At 39.9% G+C, this 14,117-nt stretch overlaps 1 protein-coding gene across 1 annotated transcript in view; it reads right to left on the bottom strand.

Moving 5' to 3' along the window:
* Positions 1-14,117, bottom strand: part of LOC139952454 (uncharacterized) — an 86,413-nt gene that overhangs the window by 16,909 nt on the left and 55,387 nt on the right. Inside the window, exon 2 of the mRNA XM_071951588.1 lies at positions 5,605-5,751. Coding sequence (XP_071807689.1) covers positions 5,605-5,751 — 147 coding nt within the window. The remainder of the gene's footprint in view (positions 1-5,604; positions 5,752-14,117) is intronic.

Raw genomic sequence — 14,117 nt, 5'->3', positions numbered from 1 at the left:
TAAGCGTCTGGATTTCCGGCGGTTTGTCTAGCTCCAATTAGCCTTTTTGGAGTACAGTGACCACTATAGGAGTGTACTGCTTGGTGTGGGTGTATAAAGAAAAACTTACCCAAACCAAGTACTTAGTGTCATAGTATTCTGTCCATCATCTCAAAATGGCTTATGCTTTTATGTCCCAGCTTATTTTCTTTTTGCTCTTAGTATTTTCCTCTGGGTTTATTGTGTACTAGTTATGTTTCACCATGAGTGGCCTTAGCGAGAGGGACGGGTTTTAACGAAAACACTAGATGTTTTCTTTTCTAAAGAAGCTTCTTTCAGTGTTGAACATGAAACCTATTTTACCAACAGAAGTGGCATTGTACATGCTATGACAATTCCTGGTGCGCAGGACACTTCACTTTTTTTCCCGAAGGAAATGTTGTTGTTCTATAGTAAGTTGTCTCATGTGAACTCTTTCGTTCCAGATGGAAAACTCAAACTCGTTCCAGATGGAAAACTCATTCAATTCCAAGGAAGCCATCATAGAAAGCCTCAATAGGAAGCCTCTTTCCCGAAGGAAACCTTGTTGTTCTATAGGAAGTTGTCTCACACGAGCTCTTCGTTCCAGATGGAAACCTTATTCAATACAAAGGGAACCTCAATAGGCAACATCCAAAAGGAATTTGTGTTTGTTCTATAAGGAAGTTGTTTCACAGATGAAAACTTCAAGGAAGCCTGGAGGTCATGGTAATCAGGTGGGTGATAACAAAGGTTACCAACCTCCATGGTAATCAGGTGGGTGATAACAAAGGTTACCAACCTCCAACTGCTATGGAGGATGGAAATTAAGTTGCCTCATAAAACCATCCCAAGGAAAATAAACTCTACATATCAGCCAGACACCGTAACAGGCCAGCCAGTCAGACAAAACAGAGCCCCCTTATCCTAGCCTTCTTCTGTCAATCCATTGTGTAGCCCGATACCTGCCTCCGTCCAATTATCTTTGCAAATTTCCAATTCAAACTTTTCCCCAGTTGTTGTTACAGCCCTTGCCCGTCCATCAGATGTTTGTCTTTCATACAAAATGAAGAAACAGGGAAAGGAAGAAAAAATCATGAAAATTCATTGTATTCATGGAAAAAAGAAAGATTCTACGTCAAGTCTGAAGACATTGAGGGGACACTCAGCATTGTAAATTAAGAAAATGGGGGTCCCTTGCACCACGCCTGTGGTAGTAGACTAGCAAACAGCTCGTCCACTGGTTAATGAGGAACAACCCTATGGCTACTTTACATATTATACATACACAAAATCTGAATCCTCGACTGGATATGACTTGGGGGCAAGTTTAATTCATGGTGTTGTACTTGGTTATCCCCTTCTATTCCCCTCAAACGGTTATCGATCGGGCCCTCTAGTCTGGATTGATTTAGCAAAAGGGACAGCAGCCACGGCTATGAAAATCTCTTGATGAAATACGTTAATTTACGGCTTAAGGAGTAGCTTAAGGGGCCCTACTACCCCCCGTCCCCGCGGCGAATCCCATCACCACCAACGCAACTTAAATGACATCTTATGAATAATGTATGAGATGGAGGATGCAACACGCTCCATCAATTAGCTCATCTTATAGATGAGTAGGAGGAGGATTCGGGAGATGACGACCTTATATCGGAATGTCTTATCGGATTATATAAGACAGGTGGGGGGCTGAGATGACAAAAACTCCGTTGGTCAAGTATACCAAGCTGTCTCATAAATACACATACATTATTATTTTCTGCTAAGCATAAAATAACCATTATTGTGTTTACACCAGCCCCTTCCCTCCCTACCCATCCCCTTTATCTCCCTAAATTTGTCTACCCTTGTTTTTTTGTTTTGTTTTTCATTGTGCTTTATACCGACACACACTCTCTCTCTCCATGTACTTCTATACTTCCCTGCTAATGTTACACAAAGGCCCGGTCATCGCACATGCCCCGTAAACGAGAACGAAAAAGAGAACTATAAAAATACACGCCCTCGATTGGTTAAAATAAGCTTTGGCGTGTTCAGCGTGGAGCAATTCAACCAATCGAGGGCGTGCATTTTTATCGTTCTTGTTTTGTTCTCGTTATCGGGGCCTGTGTGACTGGGCCTTTAATACCTGTTCATGTTTGTTATGTTGCCATTTCAGCCTGCACGAAAGACTATGCTAGGGTCGGAACGTCAGGCCATCTTACTATTTCTAGTGCATTTATACCATAGATCCTTTTGGTTGGTGAGCAGTTCGCAACAGTTAATTCAGTTTTCTCATAGAATAATTAGTAAGCCAAATTGCAAGCCAGCGAATCTGCCATGTGTCTAAGAAAGTTTGTGACTGGTGTTCTGCCAAATTCTGCCAACCTGTAAGTAGTATGTAACATGCTGAACAGCGTCATCAAGTCAACCCGCAGTTACTGTTTTGTTTTCATTAAGACTGGTCCCCTGTCATTTATCCAAATGGATTCGCGAGCCTCTAAGTGTGACGTCAGAGGTTCAGGCTAGTTTTCATGCTGTAGCTATATAGTGAAATATTGCTTTCCTAAAAACAGATGCTTCGAATTTCAGCAGTTCCATGTTATTCAGTTATGTACATCAGGCAATACACAACCCAATTGTGTAAGCAGCAAATGAACCATGCTTAACCATGTCAACCATACCATGGTAATTCCACTTCAACTAAGCCAACTCCTGATTTAAATTGGAAAAAAATCCATATTTCTGGTTTTGATTTGATCGAATTGTGGAGGAAATACATTCCGTAAAAAGGATCACGCGCATTTGACGTTAATATAAGTTACCATGGCAACATCATACAGTTATCTCTTCATAAACCTCTTGAAAAATTGTGTGTTTTTTTCTCAAGAGATATTGATCCACCTTACACCTAGCGACGGATATATATTTTTTTCTCTCTGTGAAACAATATATAAAAAAAAAAAAGATAGTTGGAAAATTGTCTCTAGAACAAAACACCTGTCCGTAGCCAGAGCCTTCTGCTTGACATAACTCATGATCATCATTTTGGCGATGCATGAATTACTTTCACAGGCTTTCTTTAATACGATGACCTTTACAACAGCCTTTCCAAAAAATAATTCATTTGACTCTTTAATTAACAGAAAAAAAATGAAAGATAAATGTCAAAGTTTTACTAATGAAACTGCTTTGTTTATGTGACAGGCTTTACTTGGGGTGGGGGGGGGGGGGGCCAGTACCCGTGATTTGAGTTAAAAACTAGCCCATACATGATTGCTCGAAATAAAAGTTGTTTTCAAATAAGGTTTTTTAATTCAAAAAGTAAAACAAAGTTAAATAAACAAAATAAATATTATAATTAATAACAAAACAACAAATGTTTTTTTTTTTTTTTTTTAATAAAGTCGATTACAAAAATTTAATAAAAAAGTCAATTTAAAAAATAATAATAATCATATCATTTAAGCAAATTGAGCACTGTAGCAAATTAGATTACATTTATTAAATGTCAATGTAGTTATCTTGTCGGATAAAAGTCAAAATAAAACCTCAATCCCAAAACAAACATTAAGCACCCCATCCCAACAAGTTTAACAAAAACAAAATATTTCTATATGTAGATACAGGTAGTCGGTTCACCATCAAATTCATTCCATCGTTTGATTGTATAGACTTTCATCGAATTAGTCCTCATATTAGGAATGCAGAAATAAGGTCAAAATATGTAACGAGCAAAAATTATATTAGACACGATATCTGGCACAAGCTGTTCATCATCTCACAAAATTCAGGTGTACTTATTTACCGACATTCCATCACATAATTGAAAGGCGATGTAAAGGTAGAAACTACGACAGGCCCTAAATTCGCGCGGGCCCCAAAAAACTAGTAAATTTCGCCCGGGGCTCGTTTTCGGATCCTTACTGACCCACTTCACAAGCCGCAGAAAGTTGCCCAACTCTCAGGTCGATGTTGTGAAGCCATAGGCCCTTCGTCTTTCCTTACCACCGGTGCGTGTTAGCTTTCAATCGAAGTTCCAAACTCTAGCAAGGCTAGAGAGTGAGAGAATGACTAAAGGATGCCGATCCTTCAACCAGCTGGATCATCCTTCTGCTAAATTGTTCCTCCATGTGAACGATCGTCATAAAATAAGGCTCTCATTTCATTCCAAATTAACATTTCTGAGTTTGGAATCAGTCACTTATCTTTTCTCTAGAATTATCGAGATGTAGTGTAAATACCTCTCTCTGTTGATTTAAATTTCAGGTCGGCTTAACAATTAGTTGTCGCTAAACCGAACAAATATTTTGCATCTGTTCAATAATTTGAGCAAGCTGAATTCTAACAAAATAATATTTTTATAGAAACATTTCACAACCCTTTGTTGAGTCAAAACTACAAAGTGAGGTTTTTGTTAATGAGGTTTATTAAAGCTATTTTTATTTTTATTTTTTTGCTATGTCTTCTGTGTACAAATTGTGTTAGTCCCACGGGATCAAAATCTTAAGTGTTAAATAGAATCCACTTTAGAACACACCAGACTCAATTAATCCACAAATCGTTTGATTATCTCGCAATAAAAAGACCATTCCTTCTCTCTATTTCCAGGGCTTTCCTCTTTCAAGCCACTCCGTGTCAATGAACTTTAATGACGAAAACACACAAAGCAAACTCGGCTCCCGTTGGCCCCTTTTCATTGTTTTAATTTGATATACTGCATGAACAAGTGGGAACGTCATTACTTGTTAACAACCAATTCCGATTGTAATGAATTCAACAGAGTGAATTCAACGTACGGGTGTCGTGGGCATTTACCGGTCCGATCGCTAAACTGGGTCCACATGACGAGGACAGGCGAGAAATCGCCTACTCCATTTATATCAGACTCAGAATTTAACAAAAACACTTGGGAGAAGTGCACTAAACCCTTCAGTAGAGCTAGTTTTTCTAATTAATCTCTAGTTAATTGGGCCCATGTTTTTCTTTTTAGACTGGACATAAGAGAGATGCCATTTTGAAGCTTTGCATGGCGTGTGTCATAAAACAAACCATGTATTAAAGTAAACCAGCGGGTACAATCATGTCTACAACTCATTTAGGAGAAGTGTTTTAAGAGAACCGGGTTGTCTCGACGTTTCGAACAGTATGCTCTGCTCGTCTTCAGGAGAAAGTTATACACAAACACGAGTGTGCCGAATTGGGGTGACTTTCACTCAATAAACAAAAACTAATTCAAAACAATGAGAGAACAAAGAGAAGTCCTCTATTTACTGGGTTGATAAATAATATGAGAGAGGATTGGTGTTTGAGAGGAGGAGGGGTGGACACTTCTGACCAAAACGCTTTTTTTTATTAGTACTCAAATTCCTTGTCATGTTTAATCCACCAAAACTAGTAAAGATAACCCGGAAACGTCTCCAGTCACTTGGTACAAATCCTGGGGTGGATTTCACAAAGAGTCAAAGGGTAGTCTTATCTCGAGTTAGGACGAGTTACCTAACTTAGGACTAGCCTTCAGTCTTTAATATCTGACAGGACTAGTCCTCACTGTTATGGTGAAATCGAAACCAGGGGTCATAATTCAAAGACTGTGGTTATTATTATTATAGAAATACAACTTACCTGAGGAATTGTTGTAGGTGTGGTCAGCCAACGGCCCTGAGTACCAGCTTGGGGAGGGTCCCTTTCCAACGATCCAGTTGAAATCATTATTGGGTGATTCTGTGTAGCCGCAGGCTCGGACATTTTGAAAGCTACACGAGGCCACAACTGTATAAAAAGAAAGAAGGAGACAAAAACAACAAGTTTAATAACTGCTGTTATTCTGGTCCACCAAAATAAAATGGATTGATTATACAAAAGCATTTGCAGAAACAAAAAAAGTAAACAAATAACAAATAAACAAACAAGCAACCAAACAACAAACAAACACCACAAAACAATCAACGCCCACTAATGGGTAGAAAAGTATTACAAATAATGTTCTCTCAAGTAGACCAACGTTGTTTTTAGAAGAGTGCCCCAGTAAAACGGTTACACCCACGGACCATTCAAATTGGACCCAGTTTGGAGTCTGACCCTTTGCTGGGTCACTTTGGCCCGGAAAAGGGTTTTTAGAAAAGTGCCCTCGAAAAACGGTTACACCAACGGATCATTCAAATTGGACCAGTTTGGAGTCTTAGGGGGTCTGACCCTTTGCTGGGTCAGTATGACCCGGAGTCTGTGTTAAAAAGACCCACAAATGGGTCAGAATGACGCAGAATCTGAGCTCAAAGTCAAATTATAAAAGCCAGTTTCCGGGTCAGCCCGACCTACATTAAGGTCAGGCTCCTTTTGACCCGAAACGGGTCAAATCCAACCCGGGTGGTCTTAGAGACTTTTAGTGTACCTATATTTCAATTGCATGCGCTATGGTTCAATGCATTTCCAGCAGAACAAGAGGCTAAACTGAAATATGTGAGGATAAAGAGTTGCAAACTTAAGGGGTATGCTTGTTCATTGTTTCACATTTCTTTTTGCACAAAGACAGTTTATTAACTAACAGGGAACTTGAAAACCTCTGCAGAGTCCATACCCTCAGTAAAGCACAATCAGTGTGTCCCAGTAGTTACTGTAGCCAACAATACCCGATGACAAAAACTGAACAATACTCAATAACTCACAACCAGCGTGTCCCGGCACTTACTGTGTCTAACAATACTTTGCATTATGACAAACACTGAAAAATACCCAATAACTCACGATCCGTGCGTCTGGGCAGTTACTGTATCCAAAAAATACCTACATTCGGGAAGTGACTGCATCCAATCAGTTTGTTTGTACATCTCAGGAGCCCATGATTTATTATATCTGGATCTTTCAGTAATTATTTCATGAAGGACTTTGAGGAAATATCACCCACACACACACACGTGCTTGGGACAGAAGAGGATGCGTTTTGTCTTTAAACGATAATTAATTTCTTGGATAATTTACGACCGAACCTTTAAGGAGTAGACATGTGAAACGTGGTCTTCATATTAAACATCCACACGGACGCGTGGCTCTCGCTATGAAAACACTGGAGTGGGACTTCAATATTATGTGCCTTCGTTTTAAGATGTCTGCGGCACTTGAGAATGGACTCGTCTCCAAACCAAAATCTTCTGTCATTATTGTGATTCTCAAATTAAACAGTGTCATCGCTCGAGAAGATTGGATTCTGATTTCGATACAGCATGAAAAAAAAAAAAAAAAAAAAAAAAAAAAAAGCAATCAACGAAGGAATGGTTTTGAGTATCCCCAAAACAATCCACGACTTTAGGGAAATTTCTTATAAAACATCAAAACGAGTTATATATCCGTTTGGGTCATATCAGTAGCTGCAACAGGAAACCAGAAAATGCACTTGAGTTTTATCAGCCATGCAAGATTATAGCTCTCTGCAAAGTCAGCGTCATTGTTCGCCTAAACCTCATACGGGTAATTCTTAGCAGATTATGAACATAAATTAAACCAAAATGTTATTTTTGGGTCGCACTTTAGAAGGAGACGATCCCATTACAAAGGCAGGACGAGGTTGTCGAGTGGGATATAATACTAACAGAGTGTAGTACATTGTGTTGTGCATGGGCTTTGAGATGGGGACGAGGTTGGTTGGAGAAGGAAACAAAAAAAGGGAACCCGACGAAAGCTGATCGGACAGTAATTGAGGTAAAAGCAAAGCTTGTTTCCTGTCTCCTTCAGAAATCTAATATAGAGTTACCTACTTGTTCGTATGTGTCAGGTGTACATATCGATCAGTTTGTTTTGTATAATCCACTCACTATACCTTCAGGGTTTGATGTATATTTTGTAGGTTATCGTCGTGATCAGTTCTTATAGCTCGGCGCTATATATTACCACTGTCAAAACTGCAGCTCTATTATAGTACACACGGCATTCAACCACGCGCGGGAACCGGTTCCGTTACATTACCGCGTTCGTTGACATTTGAGGCAAATTACATTTGGGGAGAGAGAGAGCGGTTGTACTGGAGCTCAGAGGCTAGGCCGGGGAAAATTTGACAAAGTTAGCAGACTTGCTGCGACAACATAACACCCAGGGTTAGGAGCGGGTAATAGAAAGCTGTATCATCGTAGAATGGGGGTGGGAAAAGGTCAACTCTGGACGGTTGGGAATTAAGCCACTGAAAACAAAACATGTTGGCTTGAATTTCAATTCCAGTTTGGATACTGGGGACTGAGGTATATTGGAACGATATTATACATATTCTATTTTCAGTCTCAGCGATGTTGTTGAATAAGACATAAAGGCAGGATTCTGCATCTTGGGTAAATTGTCCGGATCTCTTGTGGCGCAACGTTGCGTGTATGTAAAAGCTGTTCTTCAGGCAACTGGTCCCTGAAGTATACGACTCTAAAATGCAATCCTGAATCCAAAACACAACCTCCAATGACTTGACGCACAGAAAGCAACTAATGGAGTTTATTTGCAGAAAGCTCTAAGTTGACGATGGATAGGTCAGAGGTCAACCGTGAAAAACCGCGGGAGAATTCAGCAGAAATCCCCAAAACACGATATCAAACTGAGAAGTAGTTGTAGGCAAGGTGAATAACCAGATAAAGAAAACTAGATTTGGAGTCAACCATTATGGCACGTAGGGGTGTTCTTGTGATTAAAATGAGGTCGATCGTGGGTGACTCTTTTCGGCTGAATTATACAAGCTTTTTCCTGGAAGTGATATAAATAAATATGGTGATCTAGAAGCCTTAATTTCTTAAGCTAAGATTGCAATCATCTAACTTGAATAAAACATCTCGTCCGAATGATCAAGTAAAGGGTCAAGGCACTTAACTGTGCCAATTGTGAATTCATAATAGAGTCTGATTTATTTATTATTACCCTTTATTAATTTAGTTGGCATTTAAAATCAAGCATAACGATTAAATATGTAAAATGTATTGCCTTTGTAGTTACTACAAACAAACCATGTTTTTAAAACCCCCTTTCAGAAGCAATTGAATAAAAAAAAACAAAAAAAACCCCAAAACAAACTGGAATGACTTTAAAGGCACTGGACACTATTGGTAATTGTCAAAGACCAGTCTGCTTCACTTAGTGTATCTCAACATATGCATAAAATAACAAACCTGTGAGAATTTGAACTCAATTGGTCTTCGTAGTTGCGAGATAATAATGACGAAAAGAAAAAATAAATCACCCTTGTCACACGAAGTTGTATGCTTTCAGATGCTTGAATCCGAGACCTCAGCTGAGGTCTCAATTCAATTCAAATATTATTTCAGTGAGAAATGACGTCTTTCTCAAAAAACTACGTTACTTCAGAGGGAGCCGTTTCTCACAATGTTTTATACTTTCAACAGCTCTCCATCACTCATAACAAAGTAATTTTTATGTTAAAAATGTTCAGAGTGTACAGTGCCTTTAATGTTTTCAAAGGATTCCTTCTATAGAAATCACCTGTTTCTCCTCTCAAATAACTCATCAAGTTTCACAAGTAATAAAACCTCACAGATAAAAGATGGATATCCAAGGTTTACAGAGATTTTGTGTTTCTCAAACACAGGGTGTTAAAACAGACGTGGGCGATATTTCTAAATGAATACATGAATGCGAAAAATAAAATAAATTGCACCGGGCGAATAAGAGTAGTATCTTTGCAGACACACGTACGTGTGTTGTTACTGTGTTAATTCATATCACGTAGTGAAGCGTCCTCATTTTACACGTGCCCTCCCCGAGACAAGACTAGGCAAAACAAGTCTTTCCCTTGAAACAAAATCTAAATTAGCATAAATCACACAAATTCTTCTTCGTTTGAAAGAATGCCATACCAATTAACTAGAAAATCTTGAGTTTTTTCCCTTCCTCGTTTTCATGTGCTTTACTCACTCGACTCCCTGGGGCCTTTCCTACTAAAAAAAAAACACAGGGGCGGTTCTCCTCACCGATCCCAGGGCAGGCATGGCGCGGAATTTCCGCCATTCCTTCACATTCGATCATTTTCCCCCGCGCAAAACAGGAAATGCAGAACGGGGCACTGAGCGCCACGAGGGAGCGAAGCCAGGTGGGGAGGTAGGGACAGATGAAGCCGTGCAAAAGGTGTCTTGCCCATCTCACCATACCTTCCGGTGCTTTTTGCCTGTTTTATTTTTGTCAACGACTGTTTATTACTGCTGATTTTTCGATACTGTTTTTAAGTATAAAGAAGGCAATAATGCTAAACCCACATCATGTTGTCCGCAGAAAAAGAAAAAAAAATCATAGAACTGCAGGAACTGAACTCAATGAACGGTTAACACAAAGTCTCAGGCAAACATACTTCAAATGGTTACCCTTTAACACAAAGACATTCAAAATAGCAGTAGGAAATAAGTTTAGCAGAAGACATACAACAGCCGTCTATATTACAAAATCTGATAACTTAATCGATATTAATAAGACTATTTAATATTTCAAGTTAAATTTTGTCTTCGGGCTTCCCAAATTAAGTTTATATTCCTAATAACGGTTCGCCTTATACACCTGCTCATCAAATTAACGACTTCTTAAACACAGCTATTTTCGTCTTTAACACCTAAAGACAAAAAAACTGAAGAAAAAACCGTCAGAGCCGATGCATTTCTCGTCCTCACTCAGTCAACCAGAAAAATGGAAAACACACAGAGACCTGTATATTGACGGCCACGCTTCGTCTGGGCCATGGGACTCCGGAATTATGTTTCTGATTACAAGATAATTCTATAATGCTCACTCGCGTCGACTTACGGTCCTTTGGGGAGCCGCTTTTCTATTAAGGTATGCGGTATTCTATTTCAGTGATAGCTCACTCCACAGCCCATTCCGCTCGCACCACGTCCCATCCAATACGCATGGCTGTACATCTTATACTGAATGAAGGTCAGTTTATAAGAAGCGCAGGATCAAGTCCCATAGACGCACCCGGATTGTCCCTAATCCCATCCAGCCTACCGGATCCTAATTGGACTCTAAAACCCCCAAAACTCCTGATTGGTTTAACGTAGGGGAGAGTCAAGTTCACAAACGACGACGGCACTGGCTGGGAATGTTATGTACAGATGGATAACTTTAATGGTTGGGGTTGAAGCAAGTCTCCGGTTGAAGTCTGTAGTGAAGCGAAAGTTTATATCTGTCAATGGTTGGGGGGATTATGTAGGGATTGCTTTCAAATAGAACTCATCTTTATGGCATTTAAGCATGGCCATATATGGCAATAAATACGTAGTTATAAACATTCGTTCGATCGGGGAGATCTCGGTTGAGCCACAGCAAAACATCCAACCAAATAGCAAAATTTGACTCAACACATTACAGAATAATAACGGTCAACTTAATAAATTATGGTGATGACAACTATACGAGACGTACACAGTGTATAATGCATGAATGTACGAAGAGGTTTATCTTTCATGGACCTTCTTGGTCTGGATACCATTAAGGGGTGGAAGGATAGTTTCAGCAAAAGTATGACTTAATTTGATAGAAAAATATTTTAAATACAGTCATTAATTATTAATTTGAAACTTGTATTTGAGTTTGAAATAAAACAATAGGAAAAACATTCCCGCTTAATAACATGGCATACAAACACAACCTAAGGTAGTTGTTTCAGGTTTGGCATTTCAATAAGCTTAAACAGTCCTATACTGTCCACATTTTATATTCTGCTTCTAAGTTTACTTTATATATGAATTGTGCTAACTGTCAGTAGTTGTTATCTAAATGTAGTGAGAAAACACCCACATCCAATGATCACATTATCTTAATTCATCATAAAGTATTATGTTCTAAATTAGAACAATTATAATACAGCTAATAATAAAAGTGAACAGTAGGCTATACGCCTGCTGCCACGCTGCGTACCAGTTCTTTTAAAACAAAAGGTGTCTGGCGCCCTCTCTTGATTTATTCTGACTAATACACAATCGTTGAGTTTCAGTCGAAGCACACCATGGTACAACGGGTGAACTGTCCTCCTTTGTTTGCATGATCTATTCAAACATTACCCAAAACGCATTCAGTTTAAGGAGATCACATTGAGCACGTGGGTAGATCATCGATAAGCTAATAAACTTATTCACCAATGGATGTTTGAAATCTCCAAATAATTTTCGAGAACCTGATTTAGTTTGTAGTATTTCCATTTGCACACGGCTCTATAATGTTCACACAGTCGACGTTTCGCAATCCCTGTTCACATGATATGACACCTCGAGGCAATTCAACCCGGTGTAAGGTATGACTCCGATTCGAAATGGAAAAGATCACGTGTTTACGCCCTTTTGTGCCCGGCAAGAAAGTTACTATCAGCCCGTGCGCTATTTCAAGACTGCATCGGTCCAGGGCCTTTCATCCCCTTGTCGCCGTAGGGGAGGGACTCGGTAAGGCTTCCATTTTAATCCAGCACACGTTATCGGTCTATACACCCTAACGATGGTGTGGTGGTGATGGTGGTGTGATCCGATACAGCTTATTTTCGCTCGCGACTGACCACGCGTCGCAGTGGGTCCCACACACCCAATCGTGTCCCGGGGAGTAACGTTGGCCCCCACAGAAAGACGGCTGTCCAAACCGATCTGAATTAACTCGTCCAGGATGCGCGTAACCGATCTCTCCAAATGGTCGCAGGCAATATTGCGATTGGTTCTCTCCTACTTCTACTACCACGGATTAAGGATGGAAGGGCTTTATATTTGTGTTTCAACTCCTTATGTTGTTCTTTACTGATGCGGAGGTGTATTGCTTTGTTCATCAATCAAGTTGCCCCCCGGGGCACCGAAAGCGCCAAGACGTTTTTTCTTGGGACTGACAAATTCGCTTCATCAATCTTATAATGTTTGTCTCAACCACAGGGAGCCCTACATTCGAACTTTCATCTTTATCTTCCCAAGAATTAATAAAAATTGTCCCGCTTCACCCTCGTCTTATTCACGCAGTCACAGCATCTTAACTCTTATGAACAATTAGTATTCTGCACCAGTGCGAATTTTCATTTCGTGTGTGTATCTTAATTACAGGCCCTGGCAAATATTTTAATAAAAGTGAAAATGAAATGCAATATAGGATTACGATTTCTTGCAACGCTAGGCGACAAGTCTAGGAGGCAATCTGGAACCCCAAAACAAATCACTTTTGCCCGAGGTCGAGTTGCCATCACCTTCTGTCGGTGGGGATTAATTGAGCCATGGCAAGGGTTTGTCTTCTTTTGATGATAGACGGTGAAGGTATAAAGCTTCTCCCCGGAACCCTTCTGTCTTCAACCGACCTTGCGACCGTCTTGGGAATTATAGAGGCAATGTCTTCGGATAACAAGCCTGTCAAGAAGTGGATTGGTAACGACCATTAGCTCTGATTCCCAATTTACCGCACCCTAAAAAAAAACACAATCCCTTCCAAACTATATAAACTACCCCAAGTAACAATTGCACCACAAGAGATTGGCACTCTTTCACAAATTGATATTCTATTTCACGCGGCTGCGACCCTATTTGATTGGCTCTTGATCCTTCTATCAAGTGTCGACCACGGTACCTCGTACAGAGTTACACCAATACCATCTACCATTTAGAAACCAGACGATTACTTCACTTTCTTGACATTCTAAGGGTTGGCTTCTTTGACTATCCCGTAATCGGATTGGATTACATTAATGTTCCCATGAAAGAGGACAGCATCGGAAGAAATTTGAATACAAACCATATAGTCTGTGTGAATTAACTATGGGTTAAAGAGTCTGGTATCCTGCACCAAATTCTAGGAAGTCATGCACTATACACATGGCTAATCACGCTGTGCTGTCCATAGATTAAAACTTCTTGATGATGTACCATTACTGATGGTAAACATCTGACAGATACCAACCACAGCGTGTTAAACCAGGCAAACTAGGGCAGGAATTTTGCCCTTCCCCGTTGTGTAATAATGTCCACTTCAAATCATACACAAACAGGCCTGATACTTTTACGCAGGCAACATAGGCGATTGCCTCTATGCCCCCTGTTCATTGCCTTGGTGTCCTTAAAATGCCCCGGTAGAAATTTACAGTTTCCTTATTGGGCGCCCTTTACCAGTGAGAACAAGCCTTGGTGCCCTTTCACAAACGAAGCATATAG

This window comes from Asterias amurensis, chromosome 20 (genome assembly GCF_032118995.1).
Source record: "Asterias amurensis chromosome 20, ASM3211899v1".
Lineage (NCBI taxonomy): Eukaryota > Metazoa > Echinodermata > Asteroidea > Forcipulatida > Asteriidae > Asterias > Asterias amurensis.
This window is presented reverse-complemented; position numbering and strand designations above follow the sequence as displayed.